The sequence below is a fragment of the Nicotiana tomentosiformis genome, chromosome 4 (genome assembly GCF_000390325.3).
Source record: "Nicotiana tomentosiformis chromosome 4, ASM39032v3, whole genome shotgun sequence".
NCBI classification, from domain to species: domain Eukaryota; kingdom Viridiplantae; phylum Streptophyta; class Magnoliopsida; order Solanales; family Solanaceae; genus Nicotiana; species Nicotiana tomentosiformis.
In genome coordinates, this window is record NC_090815.1 from 102667078 (window position 1) to 102694593 (window position 27516).

The 27516-nt window shown below is 38.0% G+C and overlaps 1 protein-coding gene across 1 annotated transcript in view; it reads right to left on the minus strand.

Annotated features, from left to right (window-relative positions):
• Nucleotides 1-24492: 24492 nt before the first annotated feature.
• LOC104115446 (sugar transport protein 5-like) overlaps nt 24493-27516 on the minus strand; it is a 61078-nt gene continuing 58054 nt past the window's right edge. Inside the window, exons 4-7 of the mRNA XM_033661096.2 lie at nt 27011-27178; nt 26567-26622; nt 25491-25877; nt 24493-24979 (exon numbers count right to left, since the gene is read on the minus strand). Coding sequence (XP_033516987.1) covers nt 24560-24979; nt 25491-25877; nt 26567-26622; nt 27011-27178 — 1031 coding nt within the window. The 3' untranslated portion in view covers nt 24493-24559. The remainder of the gene's footprint in view (nt 24980-25490; nt 25878-26566; nt 26623-27010; nt 27179-27516) is intronic.

Sequence of the window (27516 nt, forward strand, 5' to 3'; positions counted from 1 at the left end):
ACATGGAGATTTGATGGCTTTGGAACGACTCTTGGCACATTCGAGGACGAACGTATGTTTAAGTGGGGGAGGGTGTAACGACCCGACCGGTCATTTCGAGCATTTGCACTTCGCTCGGTAGTTTAAGGGAATGAGTAGATCTATATGATGTATTATGACTTGTGTGAATCGTCAGTTTTGATTTTCAGGTTAATCGGAATCGATTTGGAATAATGAACTTCATGATTTAAGCTTTAAGTTAGAAGAGTTGACCAAGTTTGACTTTTTAGTATTCTATCCCGGATTGGAGTTTTGATGATTCCGTTAGGTCCGGATGGTGATTTTGTACTTGGGTGTATGCCCAGATTTGCATTTGGATATTTCTAGAAGGATTCGACGCTAATTGGCGAAAGTTGAAAATTTGAAGGTTTGGAAAGTTCATAAGTTTCACCGGGAGTTGACTTTGATGATATCAGATTCGGATTGTGGTTTCAGAAATTGTAATAGCTTCGTTATGTCATTTGGGACTTGTGTGCAAAATTTGAGTTCATTCCGGGTTGATTTGATGTGTTTCAACACGAGATTTGGAAGTTGAAAATTTAAAGTTCATTAAGTCTAAATTGATGTACGAATCATCATTTTGATGTTGTTATGCGTGATTTAAGGCCTTGAGTAAGTCTGTATCATGTTATAGGACTTGTTGGTATATTCGAACAGGGTCCTGAGTGGATCAGGTGAGTTTCCGACGAAGTTAGGTTCGTTTCGGTTTATTATGCTAAGGCTGGTTTGGCATATTCTGGTGCGACCGCACCTGCGATGGGTTTGGTCACAGGAGCGTGACCGCAGGCGCGAAGGGATCATTGGTGAAGCGGTTTGGCTGGACTGTCGCTGGGTCGCAAAAGCGATGCATTTTTGCGCAGAAGCGCTATCACGACCCTAAACTCAAACCTGTCATGATGGCACCTATTGATGGTACTAGGCTAGCCGACTCCCACAATACTACAACAATTTATTCAAAGATATGCCAAAAGGCGTCTGGTATAGCAGAATTTCATAAAAGAAACAAGGGTTGAACTAAAAAAAAATAGAAATGCGGAATGAAAAGCCCCAAACATCGGGGTGTTACTAAGTCATGAGCAACTACTAAAACCTAGTCCGACAACAACAAGACTAACATAGTCTGGGAAAAATCCAAAATACGACTAATGGGAAGATAAAGAAGAAGAAAACAAGGTTGCGATCACCGGGAAGCTACCTTGCTAACTCCAATGATCAGCTACAACAGCCGCTACCGTGACCAAAAATGCCTGGATCTGCATATAAAGTGCAGGGAGTAACGTGAGTACAACAACTCAGTAAGCAACATAAGTAAATAAAGGCTGAGAAGTAGTGACGAGCTAAATGCAAGTACCGTTCATATCACAAGAATTTAGTAAAGTGCGGCATGTTATGCAACCAGAGTTTAAGTCAAACCAGTTTGTTTAAATCAAATTTAAGTAAGCCAATCAGAAATATCTTTTAATAGTTCTCCAACAAGGACTTAAAGCAACTATGAGCATGGATGATGAAATCATGTACTGCCCCTCGGGCTAACATCACTCAGTTCTCCCAATCACTCCAACCTCACAATCACTCAAGCCTCATAATCACTCATGCCTCACAATCGCTCAGCACTCGGCACTCAGCACTCGCACTCAGTAGGTACATGCGCTCACTGGGGGTGTTCAGACTCCGGATGGGCTCCTACAGCCTAAGCGCTATAATCTGCACGGACAACTCACGTGTTGCACAAACAACTCACGTGCTATAATATCATATCAGAATCCACACGGACAACTCACGTGCTAAGGTACAATACCTCACAAACAGGCCATCGGCCTCACTCAGTCATAAACCTCTCATGTCTCTCGGGCTGTCAGAAATCAAAGAAATCAGCCCAAACAACATTAACATGATGCAACAAATAGAATAACAGAGACTGAGCTATGATGTAAGAATGCATGAACATAACTAAGTGCAGGATATCAACTAAAGCAGTGAAAGGACCGCAAGAAATGACCTCTTATGGTGCATGCCCACACGCCCGTCACCTAGCATGTGCGTCACCTCCAAATAGTCACATAACACAAAAATCCCTCCAAATTTCCAAACTTGCTCCGTTGATCACCCGGAATCACCCTGAGGCCCTCGGGACCTTAACCAAACATACCAACATAACCCACAACATCATACGAACTTAGACAAATCATCAAATCACTCAAAACAAAATCAAAACACCAAATTACCCTCGGATTCAAGCCTAAGAACTTTTAAACTTCCGAATTCCACCAATGACGTCGAAACCTACCAAACCACATCCGAATAACCTCAAATTATATACACACGTCACAAATGACACCACAAACCTAGTCCAATTTTCGGAAATCCATTCCGACCCTCATATCAAATTTTCCACTGCCGACCGAAATTACCAAATTTCTAACTTTCGCCAATTGAAGCCTAATTCCACTACAGACCTCCAAATTACATTCCGGACACGCTCCTAAGTCCAAAATCACCTAACAAAGCTAATGGAACCATCAGAATTCAATTCTGAGATCATGTACACACAAGTCAATATTTGGTTGACTTTTCTAACTTAAGCTTCTAAATAAGAGACTAAGTGTCTCAAATTATTCTGAAACCACTCCGACCCGATCCAACTAACCCGGTATATCATAATATAGCTGAAAAGCATAAAAGGAAGAAGAAATGGGGTAAACAGGGCTATAACTCTCGAAATGACCGATCGAGCCGTTACAAGTGCATCCGCAGAAGCGGAACTATGGATCACATAAGCGAAGGCAAGCGCAGAAGCTTAAGCCATGTTCGCACCTGCGTTTGCGCAGAAGTGAAGACTTTATGCATGTGCGATGGTCTGATTATCAGTGTTCTTCAGCAGGAGCAGGAATTTTGTCGCAAAAGCGATGTTGTAGAAGCGGCCCTTGGTCTGCAAAAGGGAAAATCGCTGGGCTGAAGCTATATTTTCGAGGGTTGATCGTTTTATTCTCATTTTGGGATGTTGGAGCTCGTTTTGGGCGACTTTGGAGAGGAAATTCACCATGTGACTTGGGGTAAGCATTCTTGGCTCACTCGTTATTTTATTTCGTGATTCTATCATCGTTTGTGGTAATTCGATTATGAATTATAAAGAGAAATTGGGGGTTTTAGCCTAAAGTTTCATAGAGTGAGTTTTTAACATCGATTTGGAGTTGGATTTTAGTGAAACTATTATGGTTGAACTCATAATTGAATGGTTTGTCAAAGTTTATAAGTTTCGCCGGGTTCCGAGGCGCGGGCTCAAGTTGGACTTTTGGGTTGAATTTGGGCTTTTAATTAAAGATTAGACCTTTATCATTTGGAATTGTTTCCTTAGGCATTATTTGATGTATTTGAGTTAATTTTGGCTAGTTTCGAGCCGTTCAGAGGTCGGTACACACGGGATGGCATTTTTAGAGCATCGCTTGGCTTACTCGGTATTGGATTTGGCTTGTTCAAGATAAGTAACACTTCTAAACTTGGTGTTGAGGGTATGAAACCTCAAATTACGTGTTATGTGATTGATGTTGAGGTGACACGCATGCTAGGTGACGGGCGTGTGGGCGTGCACTGTGTGAGTTATGATTTAGTCGATTCCGAGGAACTGTGTAGCTATCTTATCTGAACACTTTTACTGTACTCTATGTGTTAAAGCACTTGAGCTGTAATTTATGCAATAAATCACGTTTAGGCTATATGTTGGTACGATTGGGACCCACATTGGTCGTTCTTTGCTATTGAGTTATTTGCTTAATTGCAGTTGTGTACTCAGTCGCATTCATCGTTTCATATCATCTCTTAGTCTCTGTTATTGTATATTGTCACATCTCATATCATTGATTCGGGCTGCTTAGCATGAGTGTTGTAAGCTCAAGAGACTGGAGGGGATTGATGACTAACTGAGGTCGAGGGCCTGATTGTGAGGTTATTGATACTATAGCACGTGAGTTGTCTGTGAAGCACATGAGTTGTCTGTGCGGATCCAGATGTTGATAGTATAGCACGTGTGTTGTCCGTGCGGATACAAATATTGATACTATGGCACGTGAGTTTTCCTTTCAGCACGTGAGTTATCCGTGCGGATTCATTCCATGATTGGCTCATTATAGCGTTTGGGCTGAAGGAGCCCCTTCGAAATCTGCACACCCTCAATGAGCGCATGTACCTATTGAGTGTGAGTGCCGAGCGTGAGTGCTAAGTGATTGGGAGGATTGAGTGACTGTGAGGACTGAGTGACTGGGAGGACTGAGTGGATTGATACTCTGAGAGTATGCATATGGTTATTCACTATGTTGTATTGCATTCGACATGCACACTTGACATACAGGCATAGAGATGCATTGTTTCTCATGTTGTACGGTATCACGTCATTCATGACTTCTCATATACATTGACATGTAGGCATAGATATGTATTTTTCTCATGCCATTTGATGATGAAACATTTACCTATTAAAAAGTTTTTCAAAGAAAATCACGATTTTACAAACTTACTAATATTTTGGTGCTTTCGGTAAGAGATTTGGGTTTTTCACTGTGATACTTGAAAAGATGCCTATATTCCGGAACTGTAAATGAGCTAACATTATATCTCTGAGTTATTTCCTGTACCACTTTTATTATATTGTTATGAACTGTCATTGGCTATTGGTGTTGGGTTCTGACCTTTGTCCCAGCTCGTCACTACTTTCAACCTAAGGTTAGGTTTGTTACTTATTGAGTACATGGGGTCGGTTGTACTCATACTACACTTCTGCACCTTGCGTGAAGATGTTGCATGCTGATGTTGCTGTGCACAGCGGGGGCTGGATTTGAAGATGTACATATGTTCCGATCATAGTTATCTCTTGATCTTGGTAGCTTTAGAATTTTAATTTGTTCATGTATATTTTAAATAGATGATGTACTTTATTTCATACCAGCTTTGTAAAATCTAAATCTTAGAAGCTCATAATTTATACTACCAGTCCTTGGAAATGCTTGTATAATAGCAGTTTTATTATCATTTCTTTCTTGAAAAATCTCATTAATTTGGATAGTTGTTAATTGGCTTACCTGGCGGGTTGAGTTAGGTGCCATCACGACTAGTTGGATTTTGGGGCATGACAATCCAATATCGAGCAAGCCAAACAATACTCCAAATATGCCATCCCGTGCGTACCGACCTCCGAACAGCTCGAAACTAGCCAAAAGCAACTCAAATGCATCAAATGAAGCCCAAGGAAACAATTCCAAATGATAAAGGTCGAATCTTTAATCAAAAGCCCAAAGTCCACCAAAAAGTCAAACCCGGGCTTGCCCCGATAAACTCACAAAATCCGAGAACCCATTCAATTATGAGTCCAACTATACTAGTTTCACTCAACTCCGACTCCGAATCGATGTTCAAAACTCAAAAATTCACTCTATGAAACTTTAGACAACCCCCCCCCCCCCCCAAATCTCTCTCTTGAAATCCTTAATCAAATACTAAAAACCAAGATAGATTCATGAAATAAAATCAAAACCGAGTAGAGAATACTTACCCCAAATCATGTGATAAAAATTACTTCAAAAATCGCCTCAATCCGAGCCCCAAATCTCAAATTATGATAAAAGAACCAAAACCTCGAAATATATAGAATCTGCCCAGCAATTTCGCATTTGCGAACAAAACGGCTGCTTCTGCGGCGTCTCTTTTGCGACAAACCTCCGCTTCTGCGGAAAACACTGGAACTCCGCCCTTCCACACCTGCGTAACAGGACCCGCTTCTGTGCAAGCGCATGTGCGACACAAGCTTCGCTCCTGCGCATATCCCCGCTTCTGCGATCACGCCTTCCGCTTCTGCGCTACCGCAGATGTATTCCACTTCCCCGCTTCTGCAGAAGTCCTACTCCGTCTTTACTTCGCTTCTCTGTTCACATGCCGCATTTGCGGCTCCACACCTGCACCCAATATTCCGCAGGTGCGGTCACACCAGGTCCAACAAAGGCTAACCATCCCACATGAATGAAAGATGATCTGAAATACGTCTGTAACTCACCTGGGCCCCTCAAAACCCTATCCGAATATACTAACAAGTCCCATAACATAATACAGACCTAGTCGAGGCCTCAAATCACGACGAATCGCACCTCAAATCAAAATTAATGAACTTTCAATTCCAAAACTCGCACCGAACACATATCAAATCAACTCAGGATGAACTCAAATTTTGCACACAAGTTCTAAATGACATAACGAAGGTATTCCAATTCCCAAAACCATAATCTGAATCCGATATCCTCAAAGTCAACTCTCGGTCAAACTTATGAACTTTCTAAACCTTCAAATTTTTAACTTTCACCAATTACCACTGAAACCTTCTAAAAATATCCAAATGCAAATCTGGGCATACGTCAGGGTCCAAAATTACCATCCGGACTTAACAGAACCATCAAAACTCCAATCCGAGGTCAAATACTAAAAAATCAAACTTGATCAATTCTTCCAACTTTAAAGCTTAATTCATGAAATTAATTCTTCCAAATAAATTCCGAATAGTCTGAAAACCAAAACCGACGATTCAGACAAGTCATAATACATCATACGAAGCTACTCAAGACTTCAAATAGCTTAACGGAGTGCAATTGCTCAAAACGGTCGGGTAGGTCGTTACAGTAAAAAAGGCGAACGACATTTCGCTAACAGCCTTCGTGCTTTTAATAAAGTATAGATAGATAGATAGATATAAATGATCAACTATTAAAGGTTATGATTATATACTATAATAAGTGAACTTTCCTAATTATATTTCAATCAACGAAGAACGACACAACATAAATCGCTCTTGAAATGTTTGAAAAACATGTAAAACGAAATATTTATATGTGCTTAGACGTGCAAAATAGGACGCGATGGAACACTTTACCCATCTCTCAACAAATAAGGGTGTCAATTTAAAGCCTACCTTCTAAAATCTGTATATTGTGACGATTTTATAAATTTATCGCAACTCCACTCTATTCGAATATAGAACCAACAATATGAGCAAACTCAAGTTCATGACTTTTCTATTCTTCTAAAATTACAATGTCAAATTATACCCTTTTAAAGACAGGTAATTAGGGCGATTGACAGGAATGACCTGTAAGAAGCTGGTCTTAGCCGGATGTCCTCATATTTAGTAGTTTTTAAAAAATAGCCTCAGACTAGCGCACACAGTTATTGCTCTTGAGGGACTCTTTACCGGATTAGTAGAGTTTATACTATATTTATTTTACCTTTCTGTTAAATTGTTCATCAAATTTTACCCAGCTGACATAATTTATGTTTGTTCAATTATTCACTACTCTACTAGATTGGCGTGACTTTATGTTATCTGCATTTCGTCTATTTGTTAAATTATTCAAAATACAATCCAATTGGCATGATTTTGTACTTGTTCAATTGTTCATCAAACTCTACTAGACTAGCATGACATTGTTGGTATGTATAATCGACTTATCTGTTAAACTGTTCATCAAAATCTATCGGATAGTTATAATTTATCTGTGTTGTTCAATAAAGTATTTTTTGAAAATATAATTTAGTACAGAACAATATGACATAGCACAACTTTTAGCAATAAATATGTAATGACCCAGAATGTCATCTTTAAATTTAATAAGTAATTTTGTGTTCTAAAATCTTGAAAAGTACTATTTATCATTCCTAAACTTGCGTGCGCAGTTCGTAAAATTTTTCGGAAAGTTTTTACGTGAAAAATGGATTAAAATGTGAAATAGAGCCTTAAAACTCAACTAAGTTGACTTTGGTCAATATTTTGAGCAAACAAACCCGGATCAGTGTTTTGATAATTCCGATAGGTCCGTATCGTGATTTGAAACTTGGGCGTATGCCCGAAATTTACTTTGGAGGTCCCTAGCTCAAGTTATGACCATTTAACGGAAACTAGTAATTTAAAAGTTAAAGATTTCTAAGTTTGACCACGGGGTTGACTTTTTGATATCGGAGCCGGAATCCGATTCTGAAAATTTGAATAGTTCTATTATGTCATTTAGGACTTGTGTTCCAAATTTGAAGTCATTCCGGATTCATTTAATATGTTTTGGCACGAGATTTGCAAATGGAAAAGTTTAAAACTCAAAGTTCGAAACGGGGTGTGAATTATAATTTCAGCGTTGTTTGACGTGATTTTTGACCCCGAGTAAGTCGGTATTATGTTACGGGACTTATTGGTATATTCAAACGGGGCCCCAAGTACCGCGAGTGTGACTCGAATCGAAATCGGAACAAGAATTGGACTTAAGCAAAATTCAAAAATTTGCCTTCTGTTGTAATCGCACCTGCAGATTTTCGACCGCAGGTGCGAGCTCGCAAAAGCGAGCCTTCCATCGCAGAAGAGGCCTGGGAAGGCGGGGCAAAGGTCCGCAGGTGCAGAAACTTGCACGCACCCGCGCATTCGCTGAAGCGGACTTGACAATCGTAGAAGCGGAAGGCACCGCAAGTGCGCATTTGTCCTCCGCAGATGCGATGCCTCGTCTGGCAGTCCCATTTCGCAGATGCGAGATTTTCTCGCAAGTGCGAACCCAGGCACCGCAGGTGCGGAAATGCCTGGGCAGTGTATAAATCGAATAGTCCGAGATTTTTACTTCTTTTTAGTCATTTTGAGCTCGGGTAAGGCGAATTCTTGGGCGATTTTCACGGAAAAAATTGGGGTAAGTGTTCCTTATCCTATATTGATTATATTTCATGATTCCATACTCATTTACATCATGAATCCATGAATTTATGGAAGAAAAATCAGATTTTTATAAAATCTTCCAAAAACGAAAATTTAAGATTTGAAGGTCCATTTGACATCAGAATTGGATAAATTTTGTATGGTTGAACTCGTATCGGAACGGGTGTTCGAATTTTATAAGTTTTTTTTCGATATTTGAGACGTGGGTCCCACTATCAAATATTTAAATAAATTTCAAGTCGTGGTTAACCTTGACTTGAGGGAATATAACCCTTAAATTATTTGTTATGTGAAATGCATGTGAACGACGTATAAGCGATGTGACAAGTGTCTATACGTCGTCAAATTAATTGTTTGCCTACTTACTTGAAAAATCATAAATTATTTTAAATCATGAATTAATAGTTATAATAATTATTTCTCTCTTATTTTTTGTCAAATATTAATCCTTGAATTTTTGCATTAATTGTTACATGCTATTTAAATTATGTGTCTTAATTGTTATTTGATATTTAGCATATTAAATATTAAACTGCCTAATTTATCTCTGATTTTCATAATAACTTGCTATTTGTCATTGTTTGTTTCATAATTAAATCATAATTATTGTATGCTTGTTGTCTTATAATTTTATATTAATTGTTCCAATTATTGAGAAAATTTCTTCTATAAGAATTGGTAAATGAATATATTAGAGGAGTGGGTTGCACGCCGCAACAGAATTGATTGAAATGGATATATTAGAGGATCGGGTTACATGTTGCAACAGACTTATTAAAAGTCCATATTGGAGGATCGGGTTGTACGCCGCAACTGACTTATTAAAAGTCCATATTGGAGGATCGGGTTGCACGCCGCAGCAGACTTATTTAAAAGTCGATATATATATATATATATATATATATATATATATATATATATATATATATATATATATATATATATATATATTGGGGGATCGGGTTGCACGCCGCAACAGACTTGATTAAAATAAATATATTGGAGGATCAGGTTGCACGTCGTAACAGAATGGAATATGAATATATTGTGAGAGCGGGTTGCACGCTGCAACGAAAATTGATGAAAATGATAATTGGCTATGACTGCTGAGTTGGCTTCAATTATTATAAATGAGCTACCCGAGTTATTTCTATTATTTGTTGTTGTTACTAATATTGCGTACAAGTTAATGTAAGTGACCCGCCTTAGTCTCGTCACTACTTTGTCGAGGTTAGGCTCAACACTTACCAGTACATGGGGTCGGTTGTACTGATACTACACTTTGCACTTCTTGTGCAGATTTCAGAGTTGGTCCCAGCGGTGTACCATAGACTTGCTCGGATATCAGCTACCCAGAGGAGACTTGAGGTATAACTGCACGGCGTCCGCAGTTCTGAAGTCCCCGTCTATTTTACTTTAGCTGTGTGTTTATTTCCAGACATCTTTATTTTATTCAGACCCTTATTTGTATTATTTTAGAAGCTCGTGCACTTGTGACACCAATTCTGGGATGGTATTTAGATACCGTTATTTTTATGTATTATTCACTATATTTCAGACCTTACTTCCGCATTTATTTCTTTGTTATTAATAAATTTAAAATTTTTCTAGAAATAGTTAATATTATTCTAACGTTGGCTTGCCTAACAAGTAAAATGTTAGGCGCCATCACGGTTTGAAAGTGGAAATTTCGGATCGTGACAAAATATTATAGGCAAAATGGCCTCCGGACCACCTAAACTTGCACTCATTTGCTAACCCGATAATTGAATTTAGAAGTTTTCTATTTGAATACTTCTATTTAATTATTTTTACATCAATAAATCACTCTGACCATTGACATTTTTATGGGATGATGGTATAATTAATTTGGCCGAACTAAGTACAAATCACGCTTGTAAGGCACGTGACTGCGTTAGTTTTCGTTTAAAAAATACTAAAGTATAAAAAAGAAAGAAAGACAAAGGAAATGTAAAAGTTGTCACTTTCTTTCCCTACCCCTTCGCTAACCCCGCCGTTCTTCCCCTTTTTGTTCCTTCTGTTCCTCTTCCCCATTAATCTCGTTTTCTCTACCTCCCCTAATTCCCCTTAAATTTCTCCTCTTCTTCCTTTTCACATTAAGGTTTTTTTTCTTATGAAAAAAATCTTGTACAACTTATTAATTTTTCAGGGATTGTGGTTTTGATTGGTTTCAGTGATTAAAGGTGAAAAAGTGATGATTATCATTATTGATTGTGCTTCTCTTAATTGCATATGTGGATGTTGGGGTTTTGAGAGTTGAATTCTACCAGAATTTTCATATATTTCATGCAACACCCCTATTTCTTTCGTCCCCTTCTAGTGGCTCCTCCACGATCCTAGCAAATATAGCAAAAAGGAATAGAAAGAAAAAAAAAGTTAAAACATTTACGAAATTGAATTTTTAATTGATTTGGGAGTTTTAGCGTGGAGAAGGATGGAGTATTGATTTGGGGGATTTTAGAGTGGATGAAAATGATGTCTGGTGAATGAAACATGTGATGATGGTGGGACTGCCATGGTGTAGAAGAAGAGGAAAGTAAAAGTTTTTTAAAATTTTAATAAATTGGTAAAAAAAGACCGGGACCTATAAATAACACATGTCAAATAATAATAGGTTAGGAATATGACGTGTCAAATGTGTTATAGAGATTGAAACACGATCAGCCGGAAGTGTTTTATTAGTACTTATTCCCTCAAATATAAGTGTTTAAATGAAAAATTTCTATATTCATTTACCGAGTTGACAATTAGGTGCAAGTTTAGGTGATCCAAGACCGTTTTGCCAATATTATATTACTTTGTAGCATTTGGTACATGATCCTACAATGTCGGGTAGATCTTAGCTGACACTTACACAAAAGAAAGGACATGGAAACCATTTATTAAATATCACCAATTACAAGTATAGCATGCCACACAATTTTTTGTGTAATTAAGAGACAATTAACTCGAGCAGTATTACTAAAGTTCGTCCATTCAATAAGTATAACTTGGGCTTTGTTGATCTAATTTGTAAATGTTGATGCACTTAGGCTCTTGACAATGTAGTGCATTTCAAATTTCAAATAGGAAATAACTCTAAATACATATCATACCCAAGTATAGCATGCCTCTTGTAGTTTGGTTAAATAGAATTTTAAAAAATTTCTTTTTTAAGCCTTTTTGTAAAATTCTAGATCTGAATTTGTGTGTGAGTTTGAAGATCAACCAAACCCCATGTTTGGTCGGATTTGGCACTTCTTGTTGTTTGGTGCAATAAATATTTTAAATTTTTTTCTCTCTAACTGTTTTTTTTCAAATTTTATATCTGAATTTTTGTGTGAGTTTGAAGCTCTTAAATATAAAAATTTATTTTAAAAATTTATTATTTGATTCGAAATCGGTGTTATAAAATATTTTTATATTGCCTTTGGAAAGTTCATATTAAAATTTGAATGCTTTGGGAGCTGATTTAAGGTAATTATGATCGAATTTTTAGCAGAAAATTGAAGAAGAAACATAGCTACCCAATAGTATACTGCTACAGTATACACTATATTGTAAGAGTATGCAATACTATTATATAGTTTATTGCAATATACAGCTCCGTAATAGTATAATACATGGCATACAACTATATAATAATATATTATAATAGTATATAATATACTGTAATAGCATATTGCAATAATATGCAATATACTACAACAATAGACTATAACACTATACAATATACTATAATTGAAACAAAACAAATAAAAGTAAAGAAGAATATTGCAAAGAAAAGAGAGAGAGAGAGTTCTATTGATTTGAGACGAATTATAATGGGGTAAAACCCCTCTATTTATAGGGGGAAAATAACTTAGCCACAAAGTAACAAACTCTCTAAAAGATAGATATTCACTCTAAGTACAATTCTATTCATAACACTCCCCCTTGAATGTCTATTCAATAGGTAATGTCCCTCGTTAAAATCTTAACTAAAATAAAACTCAGTGAAAAAAATTCTAGTGAAGAAAAAAGAGTACATACGTTTAGAAATACGCCTTTTAGTTGCTTCGTTAAAAACCTTGCAAGGAAAATCCAGTGGGATAAAACCTTGTAAGGAAAAAAGAGTACAACGCGTATTAACTCCCCCTGATGAGAGCACCAATTCACATCCTTAAGCCTTCGCATCCCAATCTTGTACACTAGCTTGTTGAAGGTTGACGTCGGTAGAGATTTGGTGAACAAATCAGCCATATTATCACTTGAACGAATTTATTGCACATTGATATCACCATTCTTTTGAAGATCTTGTGTGAAGAATAACTTTGGTGAAATGAATTTTGTCCTATCTCCTTTAATGAATCCTCCCTTCAATTGGGCTATGCATGTTGCATTGACTTCATACAAAATCGTGAGTAGTTTGTCACACTTCAAACTATATTTGTCTCGAATAAGATGTATTATGGACCACAACCACACACATTCTCGGCTTGCTTCATGAATGACAATTATCTCAGCATAATTAGAGGAAGTAGCCACGATTGATTGTTTAGTCGATTGCCAAGATATGGAAGTGCCTTCATATATAAACACATAGCATGTTTGAGATCGAGCCTTGTGTGAGTAAGATAAATACCCAGCATCGGCATAACCAACAAGATCGGGATTGCAATCGTTTCCATAAAATCAGCCCATATCGGTAGTCCCTTTTAGATACCGCAATATGTGTTTGATTCCATTCCAATGTCTCCTTGTGGGAACATAGCTATATCTTGCTAAGACATTAACTGAAAAAGTTATGTCAGGCCTTGTAGTATTAGCAAGATATATTAGTGAACCAATTGCACTAAGATATGGTACTTCTGGACCTAGAAGCTATTCATTCTTCTCTTGAGGTCAGAACGGGTCCTTATTCACATAGAGTGATCGAACAACCATCAGAGTACTTAACGGATGTGCTCCATCCATGTAAAACCGTTTCAGCACCTTTTCTATGTATGCAGATTGATGAACAAAAATTCTGTTTGCCAAGTATTCAATCTTCAAATCGAGACATAAATTTATCTTTCCAAGATCTTTCATATAGAATTCCTTCTTTATATAATCAATAGCCTTTTGAAGTTCTGTAGGTGTCACGATCCAAATAAACCCCTGTCGTGATGGCGCCTATCGTGGAGCTAGGCAAGCCGACTCATTTCTAAAACAAACCGATATTTTCATTTAAAAGATAATTTCAGTGCGATTTAACATAAAAACCTTCGCAAAGGAGTTCAAATCAACACAAAAGTGCGGAAGGAAAAGCCTGACATCAGGGTGTCACTAGTCATGAGCATTTATTACAATCTGTCTAACAATATCAAGGCTAACTCAGTCTGGAAAATAGCTAAATACAACTAGAGGAAGATAAGAGGGAGAAGAGCAGGGGCTGCGGTCGCCAAGCAGCTACCTTGCTATCCCCGAGAAAATCTGCAACCAAAATAATCAACAACCGCTACCGTGTCTAGCTATACCTGGATCTGCACACAAGGTGCAGAGAGTAACGTGAGTATGCCAACTCAGTAAGTAACAACAATAAATAAAGACTGGGCAGTAGTGACGAGCAATAAAGCATATAACGTTCATATCAGAAAATCTCAGTAAAATACCACATGCTTTTAAAATCAGGGTTTGAATCAAAATATCTCGTTTAAACCCAGTTCCACTAAAAATCATTTAAAGATATTTTCAACAGTTTTCAAATAGAGGAAAAATGCAAAGGTGAGCAAAAATGATGAGATCATAAACAGCCCCTTGGGCATCACTCATATACAGCCCCTCGGGCAAACCTCACAGTCCCTCGTGCCACTCGGGTATACCTCATAATCACTCATGCCTCCCAGTCACTCAGCACTCGGCACTCGTCACTTGCACTCAGTAGGTACCTGCGCTCACTGGGGGTGTGTACAGACTCCGGAGGGGCTCCTTTAGCCCAAGCGCTATAATCTGCATGGACAACTCACGTGCTGCACGGACAACTCACATGCTATAATAATAAAGTATGCTGTAGGCGGGCAGCCCCGATCCACACTCATCCGCACAAATCAGGCCCTCGGCCTCACTCAGTCATAAACCTCTCAAGCCACTCGGGCATTTTAGTAAAACAGGGCATTCGGCCCAAAACATTTATATGCATCAAAATAGAGTCATAAAACTGAGTTACACGGTAAACAAGTATAAACATGACTGAGTATGGATTTTCAATCAAAAACAATGAGAGGATGGTAAGAAAAAGCCCTTAAGGGTCCAAACAGTACTGGCGCAAGGCCCGAACATGGCATTCAGCCCAATTTACAGAAACTCTTTCTAAAACATATAAGTATCATATAGTTTCAACAAAATATGCAACTTTACAGTTGCTACGGGACGGACAAAGTCATAATCCCCAACAGTGCACTCCCACACGCCCATCACCTAGCATGTGCGTCACTAAATAGTAGAATGATACAAAATCCAGGGTTTCGTACCCTCAGGACTAGATTTACATTTATTACTTACCTCAAACCGGTCAAATCTCTACCCCGCAGTGCTCTTGCCTCTGGACTCGGCCTCCAAATGCTCCAAATCTATTCACAATCAGTACAATACCATCAATATACGCTAATGGAATGAATTCCAATGGAAAAGCTACAAAAATATACCAAAACCCAAAATTGGCTGAAACTCGGCCCCCGGGCCCGCGTCTCAAAATCCGACAAAATTTACAAAACTAGAAAGCTCATTCACTCACAAATCTAACCATACCAAATTCATCAAAATCCGACATCGTTTGGTCCTTCAAATCCTTAAATTAAACTCTTAAAAATTCCAAACCCTAACCCCCCTACTTTCACTCCAAAATCCTACTAATTAATGATGAACAAGGCCATAGATTCACAAAATTTATACCATTATGGATTAGAATCACTTACCCCGACGTTTCTCCTTGAAAACCTTCGAAATATCGCATCTCTCCCGAGTTTCTCAAATCCAAAAATGGAAAATGAAGACCGAACACACGAGCTGGGGCTTTACTGCCCAGCATAGTCGCACCTGCGACCATATGTCCGCTCCTGTGGAACCGCACCTGCGGTCAAATCCTCGCACCTGCGAGAACCACTTAAGCCCTCAATTTCGCACCTGCGACCCCTGGTTCCGCACCTACGTAATATTTTTGCTTCTGCGGAACCAGCCTAACTCTTCCTTTCTGCATCTGCGCTCAAGGCCTTGTACCTGCGGGTGCGCAGATGTGGCCAATTCTTCGTACATGCGTTCCCAGCCTTGGCCTTCCATTTTCGCATCTGCGGCTTCCCCAAATGCATTAGCGGCCTCGTACCTGTGACTCTTTCTTCCGCAGGTGCGAAAATAGCAGTAGCAGCAACTTCAGCTGCATTTTCCAAATTTGACAAATTCGTTAACCATCCGGAATCACCCCGAGGCCCTCGGGACCTCAACCAAAAATATCAACAAGTCATATATCAACATACAAACTTAGTCGAACCTTCGAATCACTCAAAACAACATCAAATCATCAAATTACCCTCGGATTCAAGCTTAAGAACTTCTAAATTTCCAAATTCGGCAACCGATGCCGAAACCAACTGAACTACGTCCGAATGACCTCAAATTTTGCACACACATCAAAAATAACACTACGAATCTACTCCAACTTCCAGAATTCCATTCTGACCCCAATATCAAATTTTCCACTGCCGACCGAAATCACCAAATTTTTAATTTCGCCAATTCAAGCTTAATTCTACCACGGACCTCCAAATCATATTCTGGACGTGCTCCAAAGTCCAAAATTACCTAATGGAGCTAACAGAACCATCAGAATTCAAATCCGAGATCGTTTACACATAGGTCAACATCCGATTGACTTTTCTAACTTAAGGTTCTAAATAAGAGACTAAGTGTCTCATTCCAATCCGAAACCACTCCGGGCCTGAACCAACTAACTCGGTATATCATAATATAGCTTAAGAGCATAAAATAAACATAAATGGGGAAAACAGGGCTATAACTCCCGAAACGACCGGCCGGGTCGTTACATCCTCCCCCACTAAAACATACGTTCGTCCTCGAACGTGCCGAGAGTTGTTCCAAAAGCCAAGAAATGGATGTGTAACTTTCCCATGCACATACCCGGGGGTGATACCACGTCACCCTATCCCATACAGGCCTGATAGCATAACATAGCTGAAATTTCTCAATTCAACCTAGCCCACAAACTTCGAATCAAATTTCCAACATCCGAAATTTCCTATAAGATCAGAGGTCCGCATCTACGTACCGTATAAGTCTGAACAAGTTGTACCAAAAGCCGTAACCATAACTCAAATACTCAAATTCAAATACCGCATAGCTCGAATGCTCGAAGCAATGATTTCAAATCACAATATCGACTCAAATCAACCCAGTCCTGGTAATAAACCTCATATCAGACAAAAGCTCGTTCTAAAACCTTCGTACACTGCCGATGATGAAAGAAACACACCGAATTCATAACCATTCATTAGATCAACAGGTCATAGAGCTTATGTTCCTTTTACAAGAACTATAGCGAATTTCAAAATCGACTTCCGATATTATCCTCCCAATTATACTACAATCAAATCTGATAGCATCCATTCTAGGCCCAATGACCTCGTCTCATCCAACACGACCACTCTAGTGACATGACACATCAATACAATCTAAAGTCACAACCCGTGCAATCTGTGCACCAGATAGCAACATTCCAAATGTACCCAATCGTAACAATGACCCAAATAGGAGAACCGTTCCGCAAGCTCGACGAGTACCACCCCGACGCAATGCTAAGAACCCATCACACACTGCAAAACCATAACACACGAATCTTACACGAGTGATCATATTTCCACATAACTCTGCTGCAATACGCGACCCTATCCAAATACTGGTCCATATGAAACAGCTCAAGCCACCCTGCTAAAATCAATAACCATGCGCAATTCGACATCAAGTACCCAAAGTGCATTACCATAACCACGGAGAAGCAAACGACACCATGCCACATAAAACCCGAAAGAACATAACCAATACGTCATCAACCAAGCAATATCCAATACTATTCTCGCTCAAATTCCGCTATAAGGACACAATAGAATCGCACCATATGTGCATATAACCAACAAATCACAACTCCTCATAGCATAGAAGAGTAACTCATAGATCATTTCAGAACACGAATAAGCTTCACATCAACCGAATGGCACATCCTTCAACAATAGCAGTATGGAACCAATCAATCCGGCTCGGTGTAGAATACACATCCTAATTGGGCCTACCAATGGGCCCTAAATCAACTATGGTCAGCCACCAATAGATAAACAACCTCCGAAAGTCCACAATGACGGAATCATAACACCTTCTATCATCTGGCTAGCTCCGACCACAACTTCACAGTCCACAACCATGAAACAATCTGTTTCTGAGAGCTCCCAATCTCTAATTCCATAGAACATATGAATCACCATATTTGATTCCACCTCCACCGCCCGAATGCCTAACACCTCTCTCATACATAATCATCCCACGAGAAATACTTTAAAAAAATTTTCGTGCCACCTGGCAAAAATTTGAATATCAATAGTCGATCAACCAGGAGAGTGCCGCAATACCAGCAAAGTACCCATAAATCAAAACACACTGCCCCTTCTGAAATATACACTCTCATCAAGCTATACCAGATAGTAATATCATTTACCTGATCATCGAAAACCGTTCATGCTGCCTAAGAATTTATTTCCTTCCCTTCAAAACTGAACTGTGACCTTGTACATATAAATCCTATTCCCACACAATACACCACATCTATTATGCCATCATGCGACAAGCATAAGAATTCCATTATCAACTCTGAGTCACTAGAAAATTACATACCTTATTAGTCAGAAACCTCTTTCTTGCTTCTTTCCGGGAGGAAATTATAACACACAACACGTTTCGTACATCGGTAGAAAATATCCGGTTCAAACCATGGTAGAACCTATCATGAACACTTTGAAATCTATTTGCACATAACCAAGCTGTCCTATTTCTCCAAGTTCTTTCTAAATTGCCTTCAAATTGCTACTTTTTCCTTGTTAGAACACTACTATCCTTAACTAAAACTTACCCCACGAACTCTAGCATAGAATCACGCCGCTCTAAGGCTTATAAGCCGCCGAATTCCCTTTTTATGTATCCTAAAGGTTCCACAACCAAAACTGCTTACCCTGAAGAGACTTTATGTGAACCTAAGACTGTTTCCTTCAGCTTCTTGATACTGAAATGCATAATTCATAATGATATAAGATACCACAAGTCTCAACACCGTTCAATGCAACTCCCAGTTTTCTAGCCATATTTATAAATCTTGAATCCATTGGAACCATTCTCGAATTAACCGACCAAACGGACCGAAATGACCTGTGCCCCATTAGCGCACCAACACCCAAAGGGAATAAAGAGTAACCCACACTCCTACGCAACCGAGCAAATTCTCGCTCCATGTACACTACATTCTCCGTGAATAACCACTCAATTATTTTATGGTCCTCCTATAACCATAGAGTGTAATACAACTTGTGTCCAGAAATTCCTTTACCCGAATCATCCTCGATCTCGACCTCTGCAAGTCATAACTGATTCACCAGTTTACCCCGAACTGAAACTAATACGACCCATAACCATGCAATCAACTCATCGATAGCAGACTCCCCCACTTAGCCTTAAGCTGCAATTATATAAAATTAGAACCCGTAAGGATTTCTCCTTCTCAATTACCAAGGTCTCGCACCATTAACCTGCCAGACTTCTCGAAGTCTTTTATTAAGCCTTTCATGAACATTCTGAATCTCCAGCCAAAATCACACATGCGACCTCCTACCGGGTAGCAAGTAATATTCTTCACAAAAGCTTCATCAATATCACGCCATCGCTAGCTGCACACAGGAGATAACCCACATGTGGAATTCCTTACCGACATCTTCCAATGACATTGCACTGAGTGCAACGACCACTAAATCCGTAAATTCTCCTGAGTTCATGCTCACCCACCATTTGTATAAGTTTGCACTTTCCCTATTGACATCAACTATACGTCAACAATACCTTCCGAACTCAAGTCATATTTCACCTGACACGATAATCAGATCTTCACGCCTCTATTCATTTCAAATAGACTCATTTCTGCCATATTCAATTTTCCCTTGTACATTAATCATCACTCCAAATAGAGTATGCAGGCCGATTCACATACTAACACGATTCCAAATCATTCTACACTTTCTCAAGGCGCACGACTACCCAACTAGTGAATTCATATGCTAATCTTCCACTCTTACTTCGATTAAATCATCTCCTTTAAGAAACTTCTCAACCTCTACTTCTCCTACTTGACCTGCTAGTACTTCAACCACCGCAAAACACTTCCTGTCATGTCTTCCCTCATACTTTGCTACCCAACTACTGCATCAAATCGAAATTTATCTCTGTCGCACCTGAACCAATAAAATGTTACCGACTCTAAGTCTCTTTGAAGATCATCTTTCTCGATCCATCAATATCAAAAATACCTATTCGCAACCACAATTACTACACAATCACTTACTCTTCTTGAGTCCAAACTCATTGACAGGACATGAGAATTTAATTTGCCCCAAAATTTAACAACGTGAAAGATCCTTCAAAACATTTACACTCGAGACCATACGTCACATCAAATTGAAAAATCAAGTGCCCAATGGCCTTCCTTTACATTTCAAGGAAACATTTGTTGTCACATTCAAATCATCTTAACACATCCCGCAGTTACATCATACTCATCACAAAGCCATTCCACCGCTCATCGACCCACGAATTCCACTCGTAGGGGCATTACCGGACATATGAGTCCAAATGTACAAGTTACAACTGAAGCTACCGAGCCAAAACTACGGTTTAAACGTGGCCTCAAGTCCTCTAGACTAGCCCATCACCAAAACACATAATACACATCTCGAACCTCGTTCACAGAATCACAAACCGGCGATGCACAACTGATATCGAGTGCTCATATACGCATATGAATGCGTGGAAGGAATTCAAAGAGTTATGTTTCAAGCTGAATCAATTTTGCACGATAGAATACAAGAAAATGAAATTTTCCTAAGGGTTCTGCAGCCTCTCGATGATAGAATACAGACGTCTCCGTATCGATCCGCAAGACTCTACTAAACCCACTCATGACTCGTGAGACCTATGTAACCTAGGCTCTGATACCAATCTGTCACGACCCAAACAAACCCCTGTCGTAATAGCGCCTATCGTGGAACTAGGCAAGCCGACTCATTTCCAAAACAAACCGATATTTTCATTTCAAAGATAATTTCAGTGCTATTTAACATAAAAACCTTTGCAAAGGAGTTAAATCAACACAAAAGTGCGGAAAGAAAAGCCCGACATCGGGGTATCACTAGTCATGAGCATCTACTATAATCTGGGGGCCTTTACATGGATTTGGCTTGTTCGAGGTAAGTAACACTTCTAAACTTGTTGCTGATGGTATGAACCCCTGAATATACGTGATATGTGTTTGGTGTTGAGATGACACACATGCTAAGTAACGGGCGTGTGGGCGTGCACCGTGTGAATTGTGACTCGGTCATTTATGTGGTACTGTGTAGTTACCTAATCTTATTTGTATCCATGAAATCTCTACGTGCTAGAGTAATTGAGCTATGATCCGTATGTCTAGGCTATATGCTTATCCTGTTAGGACCACTGAGGTCATTTCTACTGTTGAGTTATTTGTGTACATTACAATTACATACTCAGTCATACGCATTCATTTGCATATCATATCTCAATCTCTGTTACCATTTATTGATACATAACATTATCATTTTGGGCTGATTTTCATGACATTGTGAGCCCGAAATACTGGAGAGATTGATGACTGAGTGAGGCCGAGGGCCTGATTGTGAGGATATTGATAGGATCGGGCTGTACGCTACAACAAGTATTATTGATTCATGATGGGATCGGGTTGCACGCCGCAGCAAGTATTATTGATTCATGCCATGATTGGCTTATTATAGTGCTTAGACTGGATATACCCATCGGAGTCTGCACACCCACAGTGAGTGCGGGTACCTATTGGGTGCGAGTGCCGAGAGTGAGTACCGAGAGTGAGTGTCGAGTGATTGGGAGGACTGAGTGACTGTGAGGACTGAGTGACTAGGAGGACTGAGTGAATTGATACTCTGAGAGTATGCATATGATTTTATCACTGAGTGGCAAGACATTCAACATGCACACTTGACATGTAGGCATAGAAATGTATTTTCCTCATGCCATTTTAAAATCAAATATTTACATGTTGGGTGTTTTGGGAAAAATCACAGTTTCACAAACATACTCATATTTTGGTGATTCCGATAAAAGGTTTGGATTTTCACAGATATACTTGAAAATATGCCTATTTTCTGGAACTGTAAACGAGCTGAGCAATATATCTCTGAGTTACTTCTTTTATCACTTTTATTATGTTGTTATGAACTTGTTGTTGGCTGTTGGTATTGGACTCCGATATTTGTTCCAACCCATCACTACTTTCAACCTAAGGTTAGGTTTATTACTTATTGAGTACATGGGGTCAGTTGTACTCATACTACACTTCTGCACCTTGCGTACACATGTTGAATGCTGATGTTGCTACGTACGGCGGGAGCTGGGTTTGAAGACGTACTTGCGTTCCGGTCATAGCTGCCTCTTGATCTTGGTAGCTTTAGAATTTTAATTTGTTCATATATATTTCAAATAGATGATGTACTTTATTTTATATCCACTTTGTAAATTCTAAATCTTAGAACCTCATGATTTGTACTACCAGTCATTGGGAAATGTATAAAGATTTAGTTATTTATCATTCATTTGTCTTAACAAATCTCATTAAATTGGATAGTTGTTAATTGGCTTACCTAGCCGGTTGGGTTAGGTGCCATTACGACTAGTTGGATTTTGGGTCGTGACGTTTACCCTTTAAAAGTAGATTTTATATTGGACAAAATTGTAATTTAATTTACTATCCTAATATTTAGGAGTTTAAATGGGCTAAAATTTTACTTATTAAATACTTCCTTATATGAATTGTGTTGAAAGTTCTAGCATTTAAGACTTCTTAAAGTTAAATTAAGATTTTAACTTATATAAATTGTGTAACATATATAATATCCTCCATAATTATTTTCCTAATATTAGGATTTTAAATCAACATTCACACCATCTTCATGAGGTGGGTAAACCCTCTGGCCCCGAAATATTGCTATCCAATTATAGGGTGAAATCTTACTACATATCCAACTACGGTGAAATTCTTCTAGACCACGTATGAAACAGTATATTAAGACTTTGGTATGTCAATATCTTTATTCCTTTTTTTTTTTTATAAAAAAAAAAATACAATTGGCCTCTTTTCCCCTTTCTTGTGCAAAAGTAGTTAAAATATCTTTTATCTATTGTTGGAGGTTCATAAAACTAGAAATCCATCCATGTAGACCAGGTACGTACCCTTAATGGTATCGGAACAAAAGTTTGAACGAAGAAGTTTAGTTGCATAATATCCGCTTCTTTTGTTTTATTGTTACGTTCATTCATTTGTACATTTGGTAAATTCGTTGTGGTTACTTTGATGGAGATCAATAATCTGCCTATTCTTATATTTATATGATTTTCTATGTTGAAAAATATAAGTTACAGGTAGAAGTTGGCATTGAGATATGTAGGTTTAGAAAGCTTATAATTATTTACGAAGTATTATCTGTTACCGATTTATTGGTACAAATTTTGTCACTCGTGATTAAACATCTTCAATTCATGTGAGTTCTTCTTAGTATGTGTATGTAACATATTTATGTTTTTTTAGCTAATTTAATTTATGCCATCATTGTTTTTGTTTTTATTTCTATCTGAATTTACTCTTGAAAATTTCTTTAGTTCTTTCATTAATTCTTTGGATTTAAATTATTATTGTAAAAGTATGAAGACTAAAAATACAATGTTAATCAACGAAAAGAACCTTAAGAGTAAATGTGGTCTGAAAATTCCTCCTGCACATTAATATATCGTCCAAGTTTCTTTAGGAGTCGATAAAATTATAATTATTATTTTGTCTATTTCTTTTTAAATTTATGTTTGAAATCCTCATAAATAATTTTTACTTATGTTAGGGATAATCACTAGGAAAATTTGACACTTCTATTCCTAATCATGCGCCAATAAGAATTTAACCTGAGTTAAAATAGCCAAATGCATCAAATTTTAGGGTAAAGAGACTCTAATTTTACATTTGTCTTACTCTCTAATTTCGATACATCCATCAATATAATATTATATTAGCAAAATGTCGTTCGCCCTTTTTCACTCTTAGAAAATAGAGTTCACATGGGATAATATTGTCATTTAATTATTTTCCTAATATACTAGGACCTTGAAAACAATACAATTTTTTCTCATTCCTTAATTGAACTAGGTACAAAGTCCTAATATTTAGAATTTTAATATGGAAGAGCTTCTTTGTAACTTGTTGAACGCGTTGTAGTGAGATTATTTCTTCTTCCCACATTTGTAAACTTAAAATTCTGAGTTAATCTTATTGCAAATATAAAGTTTTATCTGTTAGGGAAAAAATACTTTTATTTACTTAATTATGTGTTTATCACGATAAAATTCCTGATCACAGAAACATCTAACAGTATAAAACTTTTGTATAATCCATTCAACTTCTTTGCTCACTCTGTTGCGGCACTAGCTCTGATCTTTAACATATATACCCCAAAACCAGTGCCGCTCCCACACTTGATGCATGGAATTCAAAGCAACACCTTTAGTCTCTGGCATAAACATCACTATAAAAATGGTCATAACAGCAATCCAACCAGAAAAGAACAAGAAAGCCCCATACTTGAAGTGACAAAGCATTGCCAAAAATGTCTGAGACAACACAAATGTGGTGGCAATGTTCACGGCCACACTTATGCTCTGCCCCGTCGATCGAATGTTCATCAGAAATATTTCGCTTGGAATGAGCCAACTTAGAGGACCCCATGACCAACCAAAACCAGCAGCATAGATGCACAGGGCAAGTACTAAGGTAGCATATTGCTTGGTTATGTGTTTGTTTCCATTTTCACCTATTGAAACTGCAAGTGTAGAAGCAATAGCTACCTTCACCAACATTAAGCCAATCATGTAATTAGCATAAGGATCATCAAAGTTATACACAGACAATATAAATATCTTTCATTTATAAGTATAATTTAATATTTACTCTATTTTCTTGATCGGTTACCCTATCAAATTTGCTAAAAGCTTGCATTTATATATTATTGCATGTCAATTTAACTTTATATTGTAACAAAACAACACGGCGTCATCATATAGAAGTTAAGACTTTCTAAGAATAATTTAACTTATGTACACTGAGAATATCAAGAAATTTTACGCTATTATTACAATTTAACTGGTTATGACAGGTTATTACTCTATCTTTCCGGTTACCTTATCTGGCTTGTTACGAAAAGTTACATATATTGTTGTAAGCCAAGATGAGAAAACAACTTATACACTATCGACGCACAAAACATATTTAACTCTTCAACTAACTATTCCTTGAGTTTTATCTTTGGATATATGGGTGCATAACGTGTTGTCCGTTGGCTATTAGTTAAGCACACACCTGGCAGAAGAGCATTTGTACTTCACCCAGTATGAAGAGAAATCTCCGACCAAACCGATCAACAATACCAGTAAACAAAAGGATTGAACCAAGATTGACTAATCCAAGTATAACAGCACCAAGTAGAGCCGAGTTATTCCCAAAACCGACTGATCGTAAAAGGACAGGGGCGTAGAATGCAATGATATTAATCCCCGTCATTTGCTGGAAAAATGGTATGGCAATGGACATGAAATGAGGCCGATGTCGTCTCTTAAAGATTGTTACAAAAGGCTCTTCGTTTGAAGCTCTAGCACTTTCACTAGATTTAATAAGATCGGGTAACTTAGCTTCAATTTCAGTGTTATTATTGGTTCCTCGAACTTTTGCTAGAGACTGCTTTGCTTGCTCCAACTTTCCACTAGGGTGGCAATTTGAGCCCAACCCCGCCCAACTCGCCTAGAGATTAATGGGTTGGGCTACAAATATTTTAGTTTATGAGTCTATTTAGATTGAGTCCAAATTAACCCATTATTTTTTTTATAGCTTATTCTGAACCATGAAGTAGCCCAAATACAACCCATGAAGCTCACCCAAAACAAAGAGATTTCAACCCAACTTATCTTGAAATTTACTTAGTTGTCCCAATTTTACTTTTTCTGCACCACCCAAACCCCCTCAATTTGTTTTTTACTTTCTTTTTTGTATTTTTAATTTTCTGTTTTCTATTTTTTCGTTTTTCTGCACCACCCACCCACCCCAAACCTCCCACGCAAACCCCCTCAATTTTTTTTTTAACTTTTTTTTTTTGTATTTTCAATTTTCGGTTTTTTGTTTTTTCGTTTTTCTGCATCCCCCCTCCACCCCCGCAAAATATTATAGGTGTATAAAAGGTAAAAAGTTTTATTTATGCAAGATAATGATGGTTCTAAAACATGATCAAGTTGGCCGGGTTGGGCTATGATCTATTGTTTAGCCCATCTTGACTCAACCCATCTTAGCCCAAGTACACTTTGGGCTGGGTTGGGCAATGACCCATTTATTGACCTAACCCATCTTGACCCGCCCAAATTCAGCCTAACCCGCCCAATTTCCACCCTACAGTTTCCACGCTCAACTAGGTTGCTAGGTGTGTCTGAAATGAGAAGTGCACCTGCACCCAAAAGTGTGACTTAGTGTTAATAAAGTATAATATTAAATAGAAGAATTAACTCAAATAGCCCCCACCCAACCGGTTAAACTAAAAATAGCTAGTGGAGGTATAATATATGCATAGTTCATATATTATATGTGTATAATCATGTATAATTAATGTATAATCTATGTATATAGCTAAAAAAGTAAACAGTGAACCGACTATTTGTGTAAAGATCCCTTATTTTTTTTGAAGTATAATGGTTCAAATCTCAGGAGAGATTAAAAAAAAATTAAGTGCATGATATACACGGTTCCTGTACTAATGGGAAATAACATCCAAGACGGTCCAGATGCCAATATTATATGTAAAAGAGAAAATGAACAAAAATAAATGAAAAGTGCACCTATGGTCATTATCACGGCTGGAACTATGGCCAGGCCGAGGGAGAGGCGCCATCCCCAGCTGAGCCTAGAGGTGGCATAGTTTATGCAATTCGCTATAACAACGCCAAGGCCTATGAAGAATTGGAAGCTTGTGCTCAATGCATCTCGCCATTTTGAAGGTGCCACTTCTGAGAGAGGTATACAGTTGGGAATAAACCCCCTACATAAATAATATTCACAGTAATAAAAATAAAATAATAATATAGCACTGAGATACGGTAATTAACAAGAATAAAAGAGTGACAACGACACCAAGATTTTTACGTGAAAACCCCTTTTGAATAAGAAAAAAATACAGCCTCGAGACGAGCAACTAATATCACTATAGCAAGGACTTTTACACTTTGTAGGTCCGAGTAAAATACTCCAAAGACCACTACAACACTCAAAAGAAATAACACTCTTTTGATATTCCCACCTCACTACAATATCGCTCACTCTCTATTTTTCTCACAAACTATTTTTT